The following is a 19350-nucleotide window of genomic DNA, read 5'->3' on the forward strand; positions in this document are numbered from 1 at the left end:
ATATAATATTACATTACATATATTGACGGCCGGGTAGCTCAGTTGGTAGAGCAGCTGTCTACAGACTGGAAGGTCTGGGGTTCGATCCCAGGTGGCGACAGGATTTTTTCTCATTGCCAAACTTTCAGAACGGCCCCGAGGTTCACTCAGCCTCCTATAAAATTGAGTACCGGGTCTTTCCCGGGGGTAAAAGGCAGCCAGAGCGTGGTGCCGACCACACCACCTCATTCTAGTGCCGAGGTCATGGAAAGCATGGGGCTCTACCTCCATGCCCCCCCCCAAGTGCCTTCATGGCATGTTATGGGGATACCTTTACCTTTACATTATATATATTATATTATTTTATATTATATTATATTACATTATATCAGAAGTTACTGTAATAACATTATAGCATTATGTCCATCTAGAGAAACTACACTTTCCAATGGTGAAATAATAATTAATTATACAATTAGCTTCCGATATTACTTCATACAAACACAGAAACATTCTCTGTAGGCTATCTTTCATAGCTTTCGATTGTTGCTGTCCAAGGCCCCTTATAGACGAAGTCATTTGTTTATTTCATTATACAGCCTTAGATGGCAGTTATTTTAATTTTAAAACTCATTTATCTCATTAAATATCAGTCCTATCAAAATTTTTCAAGGAATAAAACTTATTGCAAATTATTTTTTTAAGAAACTTTTGTTATGTAACATTTTTCACAAAAATCAATAATAAGCGAGATATTTCGATTTATTTAATTCAGGCCCCCTTATAACCCCCCTTTTAAATGTATTTTGAATGCCATATAGCCTAAAATCTAAGTTACAACGAACATAATTTATATTCCAATTTTCATCTAAATCCGTTCATCCATTACCGCGTGAAAAGGTAATAAACATACAGACAGACATACAAACAAAAATTTCGTTTCAGGGTGATTAATTATATATGTTAGGACCAATTTTTTTTTTTTTTTTTGGAAAATAGAAAATTACCAGAAAAATTTCGGCTACAGATTTATTATTAGTATAGATTAGGAGATTTATTAACATACTTTCGAGACTTGTAATGAAGTTTCCCCAGGACAGGTTACAGTATTGAGCTAAGTAGTATAGTAGTGAAGCTGCCACTTCATAGCTTTTAGACAGGCATGTATTTCTATACATTTTCTTTGTTGCTTTCTAATGGCAGGCATTTGACAATAAAGTCATTTGACCTCTTGCACTCCAATATTTTTCAAAGATATTATCATGGTTAGCCACTGACGCACAGATTTTGAGATGTTCTGAATCCATTTCTTGATTTGAGTTGCACAGTGGACAGTTAGGAGACTGATATATTCCAATTCTATGCAAATGCTTGGCCAAACAGTCATGGCCTGTTGCCAATCTAAATGCAGCTACAGACGATTTGTGTGGTAAATCTGGAATCAACTGTGTATTATGATTAGAGAGTTCCATTTTTCCCCTTGAGATTGTGTTATCAAAATTTTGTTTGTTGAAGTCTAAGTATGTAGATTTAATCTTTTCACAGGGTAATATGTAGACTTAGTAACAGGTCTGTAAGTAGCAGTGCTGCCCTTCTTTGCTAAAGCATCCGCATTCTTGTTTCCCAGGATTCCACAATAGGATGGTATACATTGGAATACAATTCTTTTATTGGGTATTATTAGTTGAGAGAGCATTTTATTTATTTCTGCTGTGTGAGATGAAGGTGCGCGTCTAGAGACCATTGATAGAATAGCTGCTTTGGAGTCCGACAATATAACTGCATTTTAAATTTATTGATGTGGCAGAGAAGATTCCTGAGACTTTCACTTATTGCAATGATTTCTCCATCAAAACTTGTTGTTTCATATCCAAGAGATCTATAAAGTGAGAAGAGACAGCACGTAATACCCACACCTGCACCTTGTTCCCTGGAGATCAAGGATCCATCAGTGTATAAATGAAGCCAATTTTGTGGAGGGTACCTAATATTAATTGTCTCTAAAGACAATTGTTTCATTATTTCAGTGTTTACTTCTGATTTCAGTATTTCTTGTCTTAAATTTAGATTATACTCTATATTTAATAGAGTTAAAGGGTTTGGTTTAATTTGTAAGTTTACATTTTCTTTGTAGATGATTGAACAGTTCTACTGTCATGACCTTGTCTCTATTGTCTAATTAGCAAAAACAGGATTTATCACTTAAAGATATAAGAGATCGCTATCCAAAATCATCGTGTTATGCTTACAGGGATCGAGAAATATGTGATAATTTCAAGTGTAAATAATGGTTGTATAACATAACTTGATGTAAAGCTGTCGGAGTTTCGGAGAATGGTCAATGCAACTCGATGTGTGCGCCTTGAGTTACCCTGCAGATATTTAAATGGTACTCAACCTCCTGGCAGGAGTGTCTAGCACAGCTGCATTTGTAATGCATTGCCTCAGTTCTTCTGAAGTGTCAACTCTACCACGTTGGTACACATCGTTCATAAAGTCCCAGAAAAAAAAGTCAAAAGGAGGTCAGGTCGGGTGACCTAGGTAGCCAGGCAAGGGATCTTTCTCTTCCGATCAACCTATTGGAAAAGTTTGCATCCAAGAAGTCACGCACTGCTCCATAGCAATGGGGTGGAGCCCCATGTTGCTGATTATCCGATCCTGGAGGGAGTTGGTCAAAAACAAAAGTTCTGCAGCATGTCCAGATTTACATTTCCTGTTGATTGTCGCATTGATGAAGAAGAATGATCCAATGACAGAATGCTCTACTGAATGGTGCCAAGTTCGTTTCTATGTTAGACATTGGTGTGCGTGCGGATGAACGAGCAGCTGTTTTTAGACCATTGTTTAAATCATGGATGGGCATCGTGCCTCACTTGAGAAATAATGCCTCACTGACCTTCACAGAGCTTATCGCTCTGAGTGACATCACCTTCACAGTCCCTGTCCCTCCCTCACGCAGCTCCTAGGCGTGGGCAGGTTCTATATCAGTTTCATAAGCAATATCAGTGGTGGCATAATGGCATTATAAAATCAGTGTGTACGCGTTAGAAAGCGATTATTTCATGAAAAATGGGAGGAAGAGTTTTTTTGCTGTTTAGAAGGGGAGAACATATGATGTATGTTATGCTCGAAAATCCTATTAGGCATTAATACATTTAATATACAACGACATTACTCCTTATGTCATAAAGAACATGCTTAATTAGAAGGTTAGACAAATTAAATGTTATTTTTCGTACTATTCCGAAGAAAATGTATGATCTTAACATTTGCATAGTATACTAAATACGACATACCTTAAACACGCTGCATTAAAAAAGGTACGAGGAATTAAATGTTGTTTGTACGTATTATTTCCAAAACAAATTTATAAAAAAAAATACATATTATATATATATATATATATATATATATATATATATATATTAAATGTGCGTGTAAAATGAAATATGATTTTCTGAAATTATTTTTGGTCGAGAATGTGCAAATCTATTAAGTAATCTTGATAAACGCCAGAATATTCAAGAAAATAAACGTAGACAACGTGATGGAATATTATTGGCTAGTTACGCAATTTCTCGCCTGTGATTTAAATCAATACAATGATTGAGAAATAGTAAAGAGGTTTATGATTAAAGCTGCCGAATTAATTTGCCAAATTGGATAAAAGCTTTCAAGTCTCTCACGTTAACCAAGCACTTTCCTAATAATTCGCCACTGACTGCCTTAGCGATTACGATAAGGTGACGCAGGTCACAGCAGTTTATATTTCCCATCCTATTCTACAGTCTCCTCTTCTAGTAAAACTATTTCAAATCGAGTGCCTCACGTAACCGAAAATTGTGCCCATGTATGGTTTAAATCAAACCATAAACTTGGACAGTTTCTGGATCTTGTCAAATGTAAATTACAGCAATATCTTCATCTGATTTTAAATGGTGAGCATTTATTTCACGATCCTTGTAAGGAGAACATGATGTAATCATTGATGTTCTAGCATAGCCTGAAAAACACTCTTTCATAAATGTTGCCTTCTTCTTGATAGCTAAAAAGTTTTGAGAGACATCTCATCAGCAAATCAGTTTGTGTGCAACTCTATTTTAGTGACAGAGACAATATCTGTTGGGAAAGGCGAAGTAGATGTGGAACCTAACAGAATAATGCTGAAGTGCTGAATGAAGAGATGTGCCAATAACAAGGTACCGGTAAGTTATGATGGAATGTTTCTTGTATATGCAGTTGAGAGCTGGGGAAGGGGCACCAAGCTGGATCTTGGACCCACATGAAACAAAGCTTACAGTCGCGCTCAAACCTCCTGATGTTTGCAGGTGTGTCCGCTTATCGGCGGTAGCATATGGGCACGCAGACTCGTCGCATACTCGCCGCTTAGAAAGTCTCAAGATCAAATAACAAGTACGCTCGGAAAATTTGTATGTTGTAGGGACCCTGCAATTATATATTTCATGAATGTTTACTGTTTTCTGAACACACAGAAACAAAAATCACATTTCTACCTCCAGTGGTTCGAATTTTATGGGTTAATACAGTAAAACCCCGATAAGACGCTATTCAAGGGACCGCGTATTAGGCAGATATACTATTTTTGACTTATATACAGTATTTATTAGCATTTTTCTTTATTGAAATACATGATTCATGAAAGGTAATACAGTAATACTCCATTATGTAATTACTGTACTGTACGTCAAAGACATTTACAATATGTACTGTACTTAATTCTTTAGAAAAAAAAGTCATTAATAGTTGTTTGCCGTGTGCGTGTTCTCCAAGTCCTCATGTTTACCACACTTCAGTTTCCTGCGCTTACATCCTCCCGACGTCGCAGCTGCAATGATTGAGTCGTGATTTTTTATTATCGATTATTTACGTCTGACTCAACTAATTGTTCTATATTTTGTGACTTTTAATTTCATTCGATGCACTCTGATGATATTTATTATTATTATTATTGTTATTAATAAGCCTTCTACATCTTCCTATCAAACTAATCTCAGCTAAAGGGTCACGCTCCACAGTTTTAAAACTACTGCTGCTGAGAGACAGAGACGGAGAGTGTACCTGTGACAACGTCGCGCTCGCATGTTACTGGCTCTCGCCAAACGTCAGGAGGTTTGAGCGCGACTGTAGCATTGCATCTCTATGTTCAACAGAGCATGTTAAAGAAATTACTGAGTCTTCTCTCCCAAATTTGGAAAATAACGTCACTGAACATTCACGTAATGTGTAGAATATCCCATACCATTAGATAAAAGACTTATTCGCGAATAAAGAACAATAATAAAAGTGAACTTGTACATTCTGGTTTCCATGTTCCGAGAAAAATTAGAATCTCAGAACGTAGACAGTTAATATTTTATATTGTATAAAGATGATTTTAAATAACTATACACAAAAATGTAACATCGTGACAATATTCATTACTTTTCCAGATGTGCACAATTTTATATAGGCTATCTGTACCTATTTAAGTCGTCGGCTCTTAGGTATATAATTATATAACATGCATGGATGATATAAAATTATTCAGCTGATTTAGTTATTTAGATCGCTTTACAAATATGGTTTGCAATTAACAAAAACTTACTTTCAGGCAAAAAACATTAGGATGGAATTGGTGATAGCAAGATGGTATTTGGCGAGATGAGGCTGAGAATTCGCCATAAATTACCTGACATTCGCCTTATGGTTGGGGAAAACCTCGGTAATCATCATAAATACTTGTGTGATATATTAAAAATCATTTTTGTTCGAAAAAGGTGCCCAAAGAAAAAATATACGTCGCATACGACCATAATTCTGTGGCTTGGTTCTAAAAGGGCCAATGTCAAAAATGTTAGTTTTGAGATAAATGGGTTTGAAGTTTGCTTATTTTGTACAGTGAACCTATGACATTGGCTTGTGAATGCTCTGTACCTTCCACATTAACTGCAGCAGACACTGGCCCTTTTAGTATACGGAAGAACAGACCGAGATAAGCTCGAAAGTGTATATAACTCAAAAGTGCAAAAAATTGACATTGGCCCTTTTAGAACCAAGCCACAGAATTATGAACATAAGTTAAATTACATAAATAGTGCGAAATTTAAAAGGAAATTACTTGTTCCTCATGGTCAACAATTAGTACCAGTATAGGTTTTATATGTCAACAATAGTTAATTATTAGAGTCTACAGTCATTTTCACCACTTCATTAATCTTCATTTATAGAGTCTGCTCAGCTCAGTGTGAATGGTGTGTTTATAGTAGTGAAGAGCGTGCAATATAAGTTGATTTAGGTTAAGATGTCAATAATTTTCTGGAGAAACTTCAGACTCTGTGATGTTCATGCAGGTGGGATTTGAACTTAGTACCTATGAAAAATTCTCCTTGACTTTTTGTCTGCAAGTGTTAAGTTATTTTATTTTAAAGAATTTGAATAACGTTGTACTGATATGGTTTCTGTAATAAGTAATAATAACTATAGTTTCAGGAACGATGAGAATTTTATATTAACAGTATTTTAAATGAAGTATGAATGAATTCTCGAACGAGAGGAACTAGTAACTTTCTTTTAAATTTCGCACTATTTACGTAATTTATATATTCATCCGCGGTGTCACATTTGGTATTGAGGATTACACTGTGCTACATCATTGTGAGAATAGAACCACAGGACAGTCATTAAAATTATTTGCCGAACTATAGTAATTTGTAGAACTATCGATTTATTAGGCCGGACATACTTATGTAACGCTTTATTTTTTCTTTCTATGTGTGTGTGCGTGCGCGTATATATATCATATGTTGCGGTGATGTAGTAACAGCTGCCATCTTGAAAATGGTGGTTTGTGGGACGTGGATGAGTGTTAAAATTCTGTAGATTTTGCAAATAATTGCCGAAATGACGGAGGGAAAAGTTTCTAACAGCGAAGCCGAAATGAAAGGCTGGCTGTTTAAATGGACAAATTATTTGAAAGGTTATCAACGACGATGGTTTGTCTTGTCGAATGGCCTTTTGTCGTATTACAGGTGAGTAAATTCTTGCCGCTTCGCAATGGAAGATGTCTGAGTAGAAAATTATATACATTATAAGCATATAACATTAACTTCCTGTTGATATTTAATTGTTAATAAGAATAACAGTAATGGTTTTAATTGATTACAAATGGTGTGCTTTTACTTTTATAGATTAGATATATTACTCATCTTGAAGTTATATGAAGGACATATTTTGACATTACAGTAGGCCTTTTAATTTCTATACATATATCTTATTCTTTATGGGTTGCATGGTGTTACAGTAGTTTAGGGATATCTGAATCTTATTTATCCACTAGTAGAGTAGTTATTATTTCGTTAGGATTGGCACTTTCTTTTTCATATGTCATGCTCCGTACAAATCAGGGTTTATTCTAGGGCCGAAAATTCAGGGGGGTCCAAACTGTCTATCCGCCGGCGTCGGCGGGCTGGTCGGACCGAGTAAGTATAGTGGCAGCATGATCTTGAGCTCACACTTGTTATTGAAAGGACTAACTCTGCTCGATCCCCCGCCATCTCCAGCCGTTCAAATAGACATTTTTGGCTGCCCCCCCCCCCAACCATATCCTTATGCTCGCCTACCAACCGCTACTAGAGGCAGCTTCAATAGGTTTGCATGTTTATTCCACAGACCTGCAGGATGAGTAAAAGCCATTTATAGGGTAGTGCGTAGTGATGATTCATGAAATGTTAAACAGGTTGAGCAGTTATGTTCATTTTCATTTTAGGTTGTCATTGCCACAGTAATTTCATATAAAAGTCACGTAGAATAAACCCTGAGGATTACAGACTTTCTATGCATGTACTTCATTAATATTATTTACTGCACAGTATACAAAAATAAAAAGCACTATGAATCATACATCAAAGTACACACTAGTAGGCCTATAGCTTAGCTGTATTCTTGCACAATAATTGGATTTCATAATGCTTGGAATTTTCACACGCCTGCAAGAAACTTTCGTCTGTAGGTCCCCAGATTAATATTAGTTTTTTCTTTACTAACATAATGAACCTGAAAATTCAGGAACCTTTCTTTTCTTTGTAGTTTATTGTGCAAGGCCATTTTTGCTGTGCCTTGAGTAGAATTAGAGTTTCAATCTCATGTTGCTATGTACGTGAGTGTTTTTATTTGTAGTTGTTTGAAACAGTGATGTAACGCTTTTAGAAATGGCATAGTATGTACAAAGAACATTTATGATCTATAGCAAATGTCTGCAACATTAGCTTGAAAAATATCTTTGAATCTGTAGGCAATGCAAATGTTAAAATCTGGTACACTGATTGAGAAAGTGTTTGTGCTTGATGTTCCTAATTCTTTGCCAGCTATGTAGATTTCCTGCCTATCTGTCTTACTGTAATCTTCACTGAACTGTTAATACCACTTGTCTTTATTATTATGTTGTTATTTATTTGACATTATAGCTTATGATGCACTTAACAATAAATATATTTTTATATTAACTTACTGGTACTATAAGATTATGAATCGGCACATTATATACAAAGACACATGATGTTGCAGTAAATTTTAATTTGAATTCTGACTCAGCTGACAATTTTTCATCCAAGGAACCTATCATAAGCAGAGTAAGTAACTGTGGGGTAGATTGGCTATTCTTGAACATTTTACTTAACCCTGCATTCTCATATCTTTTCTTTATGTCATCACCGTATTTAATTGGCCAGTTCTGAATACTCCTGCAATTCGTTAATTGAAACACCCATTTAAATTATTTCTTGGAAGTGTGACACCTATATTCTCGCTGCTGTTTACTAGATAATGAAGTCAGCTATCATTGCTCGTGGGCTGCTTGAGTGTCATTTGTAGTCAGATACAGTTCACACTGACACTAAAAAGTACACAGATCTTACATGTTTGCAAATATCTTTTCAGGAGTTTTATGAAAAAAAAAAAAAAAAAGAAAAGAGAAACAGAATTGAAAATGAGGTGGAAAGAGAGAACTCTGACATAATTTGATTTACAAGCTAAACAAAACACACACGATGGGTAGTAAGAATAAAGCTTAAGTACTTTCTCAAGGTTTATACTTTTGAGTATGAGCACTTCCTGTGATTATATACTCGTAACCACTAGAACATACTCATATTCGTAAGAATAAAGACAATCTACCGAACGCGAATATATACTCATCTCTACAGCCTTCTTGATCGTTTAAAAGTTAGTATGTACTCGTGTTATCCTCTTTGACCACATTGCACTGTGATACTCAGTTTTTTTTATAGACTTTCACATGCTATCCGCATGCTGTAGTGGTTTGTGTTTTGGTTTTTATAAATAAATAAACAAACAAATAAGTAAATAAATGAATAAATAAATAAACATGAAAGAGAGAGAGAATAAGATAAGTGATGTTAATAAACAGGAAACAAGAAAATAGTAATGGGAACGTCATTACGGGATGTTGGATAATGATTACAATCCATTTCTAGAATTTCAGTTATGCTAATTCTATTTTTTATTATAGAGAGTTTTATATATATAATTTAAAATTATAAGTAATTGCATTTTGCAATTCAAATTTTACAAAATAAACTGTAATTGTTAATTATGTTTAACAATACAATCTAACCTTATAATTTGATAGCCATTCATACTTTTATAGGTTATATTTTTATATGAATAACAAATACGTGTTTAACCTTTTTCACATTCACTTTTGTGAAGCGTTAAAGGCTTCTGAAGTTCACGTCTTTTTTATATTTTTCTGTGAGGTACTACATCGTTCATAAATTCTTTTTATTTTATTTTATTTAACTTTAAACTAAACACAAATCAACAAATATTCAGAATTGAGTCTGCTACAAACCATACTCAGAATAACATGAGAACGAACTTATAAATAGGCCTATGAGAATATACTAGCTTTTATTCTTATCAAGCATGAGTATATATTCTGTACAAGATGGACACTTGAGTATATTCTACTATGCTTCCATGTTATGAGTATGTAATCAAAAATGAGTGGTACTCAAATGTTTTCATTCTTACTAACAAGAGTATATACTAAAAGAAGTCCAGTATATACCATACACTCATGTTTATTCTTACCACGGATACAGCAGAAAATAATATTTCAAACATCAAGCCTTTTAAATAGATTTTTTTTCCAAGCTCTTATTCCAATAGTTGCTGTAATGTCACCAAACTCATATTCATGAAAATATCTTATATTTTGACAGTACATATTGAATCATTTATAATCCTGATCCTACTTAAACTGTTTTGTATGTATTTATTCACACTTGCAAATGGGTAAATACCCGTGGCACTGGTAACTAATTACACTCAATAATTACAATTAATAATAAATTCATAATATTAATAATAAAATAATAGTAGCAATATATAATAATATTAACAAGGAGCATCCTAAATTAAATGAATCACTTAATATAACATGGTTAATTAAAGAAAATCTAATTTATATATTAACCCTAAGTTCGAACTTAAAAACCACGAGTATATATATGATATGTTTATACATGCACAAGTACTTTTCAGCACTACACTCATTTCGCTATCAATTCACTCACAGCACTGGAATTATGAAACATTTCACTGACACTGTCCTGATTTCACTAACACTTCAAAAACATTTCACTGTTCAAATACTTTGCACTACCACTGTAAACTATACAAGTTCACTGACACAAACACACTTCACAGACACAACAGACATCTTCACTGATACAACATTTCAAATAACAGAACATCAATTACACCCTTATTATTCCGTAGAATTGTACTTACTATATTAACCTCAAATCGCTAGCCTAAACCCTATTACATGCAATTTAGGACGTTCACTATAACTCACACCCGTTCACTATAAATCTATTTCATTTTTGTCACAAATTTCAAATTTGGTCCACAGTAAAATAGGCCTAGTAAAGCGCTACGAAAAAAAAAATCTAGGCCTATTAAGAATTAAATAGACTGTACTACAACTTCACATTTTCAGAGTGCATACATTGAAATGTTAAGTTTTTTACAGTAAGATACAAAATTGGTATGTATAGTTTTTACAGGTTCACAATAGGACATGTCATTGTAAACAAAAATAACATTTTTAATTCAATTTTCAATTACTGCTGTGTTTTGTGGAAAGAGTAGCCTACAATAAGTTACACACATGTAAAATTTTTAAATTGAAATTTTGTATAACATCTTGGTAAATTTGTTTGAATGCGTCATGCATTTGTATGTAGGCAATTTTATTTTATTTTATTATTATTATTATTATTATTATTATTATTATTATTATTATTACTAGCCATACCCGTGCGCTCCGCTGCACCCGTTAGAAATAAATATAAAGTAATTACATAATTAAAATAGGACATTTGATTCAGGGAACATTCGTGTTTGATGGAAGGATAAATCGTTTATTATTTTACTTAATTTAAATTGTATTAAAAAATTAAAATGCGATCATTTTGATCTAGAGACCACTCATTTGGTCATAAAGATTATTTTAGGAAATACAGGAAACGAATCCCTATCAAGTTTTCTGTGCATAAGAAGCTATTTTAATCTTACCTGTCCTCGATTCACTCAGAAGTTACTGTAATAACATTATAGCATTATGTCCATCTAGAGAAACTACACTTTCCAATGGTGAAATAATAATTAATTATACAAATTGGTTAATTTAGCTTCCGATATTACTTCATACAAACACAGAAACATTCTCTTAGGCTATGTTTAATAGCTTTCGGTTGTTGTCCAAGGCCCCTTATAGACGAAGTCATTTGTTTTTTATTTCATTACACCACCTTAGATGGCGTTGTTATTGTAATTTTGAAACTCATTTATCTCATTAAATATCAGTCCTATCAAAATTTTGCATGGAATAAAACTTATCGGAAATTATTTTTAAAGAAACTTTCGTTATGTAATATTTTTCATGAAAATTAATAATAAGCTAGATATTTCGATTTATTTAATTCAAGCCCCCTTATAACCCCCCTTTTAAATAAAATATTTTGAATGCCATATAGCCTAAATTCTAAGTTACAATGAACTTAATGTATATTCCAATTTTCATATAAATCAATTCAGCCATTATCACGTGAAAAGGTAACAAACATCCAGACAGACAGACATACAAACAAAAATTTCAAAAAAGCGATTTTCGGTTTCAGGGCGGTTAATTATATATGTTAGGACCAATTATTTTTGGAAAATAGGAAATTACCAGAAAAATTTCGGCTACAAATTTATTATTAGTATAGATTATTATTATTATTATTATTATTATTATTATTATTATTATTATCATCATCATCATCATCATCATCATCATTATCATTATCATCATTATTATTTACAATTTTCAAGTGTAAACTGTGAATCTAAATATCAATGTGAAATTAAAAGTCGGCACTTTATTAATATTTTTATTTAGCAATTTTAATAAATCGTATTTGTCAGTACTAAACACTTTATTTTCTTCTGAGAGATAGTTACTGCTACTAAAAACCGTCAATACCTGTATATATAGCCTATATTTTTTCATGGTTTGAGTTTTCTTTGTATATTGTCTTTTGTTCTTGGGATATGGTTACTTTCTCTTGGCAAGAGTACAGTCTGACCATTGCCAATTATTTGTTGTTGGAATTGTTGGCACAGCTGTTCTTACTCCCAGGTTCTTTCGTTTTACTATATAAAATTCAAATTGTTTTCGAAAGTAAGACCTATACAAATATTAACAGTTTGTACCGATAATATATATTGCTCTGTTGTAGATGAGGGTACTGCTGTTCACAATCATAAAAATTTTTCAGATATTAATTGAATTGATTTCATTTTCCTGGCTGGTAGTAGGCTATTCTACTGACAATAATATATCACATTAAAGAGTTCGTTTGCAAAAACAGAGAGATAGCAGACAATATGAAGAATATAAATACTAATACATAAACTTGGGGTATTTATAGCATGCGACACTGAAGATTTTTTTTTTTTTTTACAAAAAATTGGAAAAGTGGTCTAATTTTCAGAGGGAAGGTAGTTTGGAATGTGAAGAATTCATATAAATTAGGACGTTAGTTGACTTGAAACATATTAGGAAATAGGTATAGAGGATTCCACATTAAGAAAAAAAGTTTTGAACATATGGAGGCTGTTCCATCAACTATTTATAAGTCTTTTTCTTGAGAATTTGGAATTAATTAGTTTCTTTTAATTCATAGAACATAATTTCATTGAGAACTAGAGCGATTTCATGTGCTAAAATTGTATTACAGCTCTAAAATTACCATTTATATTTAATTTACGAATAACGAGGTAACAGCTAAATTGGTGGAATAGCACCCATCAGTTGCATAAAGTTTCAGTGATATGTACATATATGGCTGATGTGGTCGTCACATTTCCTTTATTGTCTTCAAAAAAGAAAGACAAGTACCAATAATAGTAATATACGTTACAAGAGCGGTATGTTGACGTTTTCATGGTCGAGGAAAAGATTGAAAAAGCAAAACGTAGTTGAGCTTTTTTAATTTCCGAGAACATGGAAACAAACATACCGCTCGTGTATCGTACATTATTTTGTGCGAAGATCGTTTATTACATACCTGAAAGACGAATTTCTAATTAGTTGCAATGAAATCTCCATGTTGGTTTCTGTTTAATGACGGCAACTTCGGAAAACCGAAATATCTTTCTTCAACATTGTTTATATAAAATGTTTTCTGTGTTTACTATACTCAGCAGGCCGTGATATACGTCTGTATTTTTTTCCCCCAGTCTATAAATGCGAACTTAAAACAAACGGTAAGGTTATGTAATGATTTATTTTTCATTTTAATATTTTAACAATATTATTTATATAACATATTGCAGTAATAACATCGGCATCTGGAATCTTGTCGATTTTTTCACGGCTTCCTTAATGTTACTTGTGTCAGGAATGCAATAAGTTTCGTGGAGTAGTAGATTTTACTTAATTTTTGCAAATATTTAAAAACAGTAATTGACATTGCAATTTAGGTGAAATCGCAGTGGTAAGTTTCCAATTTATAATTATTACTATGTTAAACGTCTCTAAAAATAATATGTTAAAAGCCTAAAGCAGTAAAATGAATGTCGCGCTTAAGTGGTAAGAAGAGGGAAATTGTTATGTATGTTACGTTGGGAATACTGAATGTGGTATTTCACACTTACCGCATATTGGTTCTGTGCGGAAAACAAGCAAATATGCACGATCTCGCACAAAATTATTTTGTAAGATGTCACTGTGCATTGAACAGTTCCTTTGTCACTGTACAATGGTTTCTTATGTAACTTATGTGGATTTTCTGTGGACCAATGTATATATGCATAGTCAGCAATCCAAAGACTAGTTGGAACCTCATAAGTGACACCAATAAGGCATCATTCATGAGACAACTAAGCCAGGAGATGATGGAGTAGGATCACAGTCTAGTATATACATTCACGAAGCTCAATACATAGGAAATATGCATCCATAGATAGTTGCTAACCACTAGAATCACTACTATCGCCTCATCACAGACAATGTGAAATAGTACCAGATCAGTCTATTGTTCCTAGTACCCTCAAAACGCAAAGCTTCGTGACTGTATATACTAGACTGTGGTAGGATGGCCACTTCCTCTTCTCCCTGCGGACTAATATCTAATTAACATTTTGTTCATTATCAAAACCACATAACTCAAAATGCACTTTATCAGACATCCACAGGCTTTCAATAGTGATCTTCATCCATGCCATTTTCATTTCATCTTTTGACAACAAACACAAGTTGTGCTCCATTTCAACGCTCTGTGGCAACAAAATGGTGTAGCATGGGTAACAGGACGCATCTGCATCACTCTTGGTACCATGAAAACAAGTGTAAGATGAACTTCATGCTTCGTGGTTTTCCAAATGGTCTGCCTTGCTCTGTTCTAATGTACCTCGAGGTTTTACGCAAGGTCCATTTCACCTTGCTCCATTCTAATTACTTTTTGGATAGAGTGTATTTAATCTTAAATCCATCCTTACCTAACCTAAAAATTACATATGAAGAATATAGATGTTTCACGTAATTTCATAATTCCCCCTCTCACTTTTTTTTTTACAAAAACTTATCAATATAATAAATGTTAACAACATTGAAATTACTATGGTGCATCCTGCTACTCAATGTAATATGAGTTATGAAAATCCCGTTTTGGACAAATGGATTGTCGATAATTGAGTTAAGTACAGTACATACTGAATATATTTGAATCTATAAGTCTAATAATTTTATCTGTGTTAATAGCAGTTTTAACTATGGGTCATTTGAAAGTTCTTTCCAATGAATCTGCTTTCTAAATAACATAATTTTCGTAGATTAGCAAGGTATCAACAAAAGGGTTTGTGATCTGTGAAATGTACAGTCATCATTAATAAATTACACGAATATTTGTGTCATAATACAATTGCAAAATCTGGACTTTTTGCAGACTCTGTATAGCTATTTGCTGGTCCCTGAGGTCCAAGAACCACATTTCGGAAACCATTTGCTTACCTTATTTCTGTTTGGTTCTCCAACTTTACTATTCTTTTCCTCTTAGGGAATGTCCAGTTGAGCCAACAATCGCGATAGTTAGTCTTATCGCGAATAATAGATATCTGAACAGAATATAAAACTGAGTCCACACCTGTGGAGTAATGGTTAGCGCATCTGGCCGCAAAACCAGTTGGCCTGGGTTCGATTCTTGGTCGGGGCAAATTACCTGGTTGAGGTTTTTTCCAGGGTTTTCCCTCAACCCAATATGAGCAAATGCTGGGTAACTTTCGGTGCTGGACCCTGGATTCATTTCACCGGCATTATCACCTTCATCTCATTCAGACGCTAAATAACCTAAGATGTTGATAAAGCATTGTAAAATAACCTACTAAAATAAAAAAATACTAGTGGCTTGTGCAGCAAATGCTGCAAACTAAGTTCATTAGATGTTCAAATAAACATTTTTCAGATTTATTTTCAATGAAGAATACCAGACATTCGGAAAGTTATTTGCTTCCATAATAATGAAAGATACTCTCTCTCGAGTCAATACTGAAGAGAACCACGCATATAAATATCTACACCACACCGCCATTAAATATATGAAAAAGACCCAACCCACTTGAGTAATAACTATAAAAATATTTGATTTTTAATAATATCATTATCTTACGTACGTTTTACAGCTTTCAGTAACTTATAACTATATATACTATATAGCCGCCACTCAGTAAAATATAGAAATCAAAATCTAATTTAAGTTATTCTCTACATCTACTTATATAACCCCAAAACGTTTCACTTTCATATCATCAATATAGCATTAATATGTATAATTAATGAGAAATAGTCACATCACGGCATTAACTGCAATAATATTTCATTTCTAATAGTAATAATGTCATCAAACCACCTCAAGTTTTGTAGTTTTTAATATCCAATACACAGCTGTACCCAGAAAATTACACACCACAGAATCGAACCTGTAAATTATTTTTAGTAAGTTAAGTTTCTAATAACCAATTTGTTGTTGTTTTCTAATGCCAGGCGTTTGACAATAAAGTCATTTGACCTCTTGCACTCCAATATTTTTCAAAGATATTGTCATGGCCAGCCACTGAAGCACAGATTTTGAGGTGTTCCGAATCCATTTCTTGGTTTGAGTTGCACAATGGACAGTTAGGGGACTGATATATTCCAATTCTATGCAGGTGTTTGGCCAAACAATCATGGCCTGTTGCCAATCTAAATGCAGCTACAGACGATTTTCGTGGTAAATCGGGAATTAACTGTGGATTATGATGCAGAGAGTTCCATTTTTTCCCTTGAGATTGTGTTATCAAATTTTGTTTGTTGAAGTCTAAGTAGGCCTATGTAAATTTAATAAATCTTTTCACAGAGTAATACGTAGATTTAGTAACAGGCCTGTAAGTAGCAGTGCTGCCCTTCTTTGCTAAAGCATCCGCATTCTCGTTTCCCAGGATTCCACAGTGGGATGGTATCCATTGGAATACAATTGAAGCCTCAAATTCCAAAACTCTCTACATCCATTCTTGACAATTTGTCGGGAAACGCCAAAAACTGATAACTTTTTTCCTAATTTTTTGCGGGGTTCGTCATATTTGAAGCTTATTTATGGAAGGAAATAGGGAATTTAGGCACAACATTAATTAGAAAATTGCTAGAGACGTTTAGGTAGATGACAAAACCGCCATTATCTCAGTTTTTTAAAAAATGGATTTAGATAGTTTTGGAATTGGACACTTCAATTCTTTTATTGAGTGATATTAATTGAGAGAGCATTTTAGATATTTCTGCTGTTTGAGATGAAGGTGTGTGTTTAGAGACTATTGATAGAATAGCTGCTTTGGAGTCTGACAATATAACTGCATTCCTAAATTTATTGATGTGGCATAGAAGATTCCTGAGACTTTCACTTATTGCAATGATTTCACCATCAAAACTTGTTGTTCCATATCCAAGTGATCTATAAAGTGAGAAGAGACAGCACGTAACACCTGCACCGGCACCTTGTTCTCTGGAGATCAAGGATCTGTCAGTGTAAAAATGAAGCCAGTTTTGTGGAGGGTACCTAATACTAATTGTCTCTAAAGACAATTGTTTCAGTATTTCAGTGTTTACTTCTGATTTCAGTATTTCTTGTGTTAAATTTAGATTATATTCTATATTTAATAGAGTTAAAGAGTTTGGTTTAATTTAATAATGTTGTTCCCTATCAGAAACCAAGCAGAGATGGCACATACATGTCGTGGCACTATCAGTCTTCATGGAGCACTTATACACACAGAAGATTCATGTACATTTGTCATCTCAAATGGTGGCACCCAAACATTTCACATAAAGGCCGCTAATGAGGTGGAGAGGCAGCGATGGGTTACAGCTCTTGAACTGGCCAAGGCAAAGGCTATCCGCGCCATGGAATCGGGTGAGTGTTACATATAACTTCTTCTTATTAGCTGGCATGTTAACAGACGATATCCTGGTGTAGTAACATGAGGCTGCAGTGGTGTGAATTGAAGTATACTTGGAGGCCCATTGTATTCCCTACGCTTTGCCTGCAGAATTTGCAATGCTTGACAATGCTCTCATGCGTCTGTTCAAAGAAATGTAATCCAGCATGATTACCTTCAGCTATTGAGTAAGAATGCATACTTGAATTTCAGCTGTAATAACACATGTAATCCAATGCTGGAAGTGGGCTTCTGTGCGATTACCTGAGGCAATTTGCTGAGTATCTTGATTTCGCAATTAACATTACTTGAGGATTTGATTCTAGTAGCTCAGTGTACTGACTGGTATCTAAATAATACACTGTATCTCTCGTCTGTCTATCTATTCACCCGTCTGCAGGAATGTAGTTAAAATTCGTCGATATTTCTCGCCAATTTGTTGTGAAACATTTGAAACTTGTAACATTTTAGCAAAAAATATTAGTAAAAAAAAAATCTGGAATGCATCATTTATTGATTAATTATTTATTTTGCCTGACTTGTAGCTATCTGGAATAGTATTACAATACTCTGCAAAGAGATTAAACATTAAAAATCTGAGTTCCAGTCATTACACGATTTTCTTCAGTACTGAAATATGAATGGACCTAATTTTTTATTGGAATATGCGTGATCATCTTCTTTAAGATCGTTTCCATAGAGAAAATCTCCTATATTGCAGCTTGTCTGCAACATTTTACTTGTACATTTCATTGTGGAAATCTTGGTAAATACAGTGAGGTTAGTTGGTGACACTCGAGTTTTCGTTTGGAGCCAGCCCAACTATGAATGTGTTGATTACTGCGAGAAACATGCGCGTGTCTCGGCACTTTTAGCCCTGCAATCGTACTGTTACAATGCTTAAAAGTTATAGTAAGGTGGGTGCTCCTGTTATGGCCATGTTCCTGATATGGCCACCCCCGTATTGTTAGTTAACAAAAAAATCCGCTAAATTGCAGCAGCATCCAGTGAAATGGCATCCTGGTATGTCACTTGATCGTTTTCCATCCAGTCAGGTTGAGCAATATGGCGTCAGTTACCTGTTTTGCGGTTTTCATGTGACCTCTTCTTATTTTTCTCTGGTAAGTCTCCTTTGTTTTATGCATGTTTTTCAAAGACTTGTTTCATGAAAACCATCGTACTCCATTCAGTTTTTAATGTTCTGTTGATTGGTGTTGTAGTTGATGGTGTATCTTTCACGAGTTGTTCATAATCAAACGATTTTCGTGAAAGCTTAACCTGCTCCTGATATGGCCATATCAAATGCACAATGGCCATATCAAGTTCATTTCACTT

At 34.0% G+C, this 19350-nt stretch overlaps 1 protein-coding gene across 6 annotated transcripts in view; it reads left to right on the forward strand.

Moving 5' to 3' along the window:
• The first annotated feature begins 6599 nt into the window (after positions 1–6599).
• The window catches only part of Osbp (oxysterol binding protein), an 83365-nt gene continuing 70614 nt past the window's right edge, over positions 6600–19350 (forward strand). For 4 of the 6 annotated variants that reach the window (XR_011332484.1, XM_069828001.1, XM_069828002.1 and 1 more), the window contains exons 1-3: positions 6600–7007; positions 7395–7457; positions 17785–17990. Coding sequence is in view for 5 of the 6 variants with exons in the window: in XM_069828001.1 (XP_069684102.1) it covers positions 6880–7007; positions 7395–7457; positions 17785–17990 (397 nt within the window). In the remaining variant the exon portion in view is untranslated. The remainder of the gene's footprint in view (positions 7008–7394; positions 7458–17784; positions 17991–19350) is intronic. The other 2 variants (XM_069828003.1, XM_069828004.1) reach the window with 1 other exon arrangement.

This window comes from Periplaneta americana, chromosome 6 (genome assembly GCF_040183065.1).
Source record: "Periplaneta americana isolate PAMFEO1 chromosome 6, P.americana_PAMFEO1_priV1, whole genome shotgun sequence".
Taxonomy (NCBI): domain Eukaryota; kingdom Metazoa; phylum Arthropoda; class Insecta; order Blattodea; family Blattidae; genus Periplaneta; species Periplaneta americana.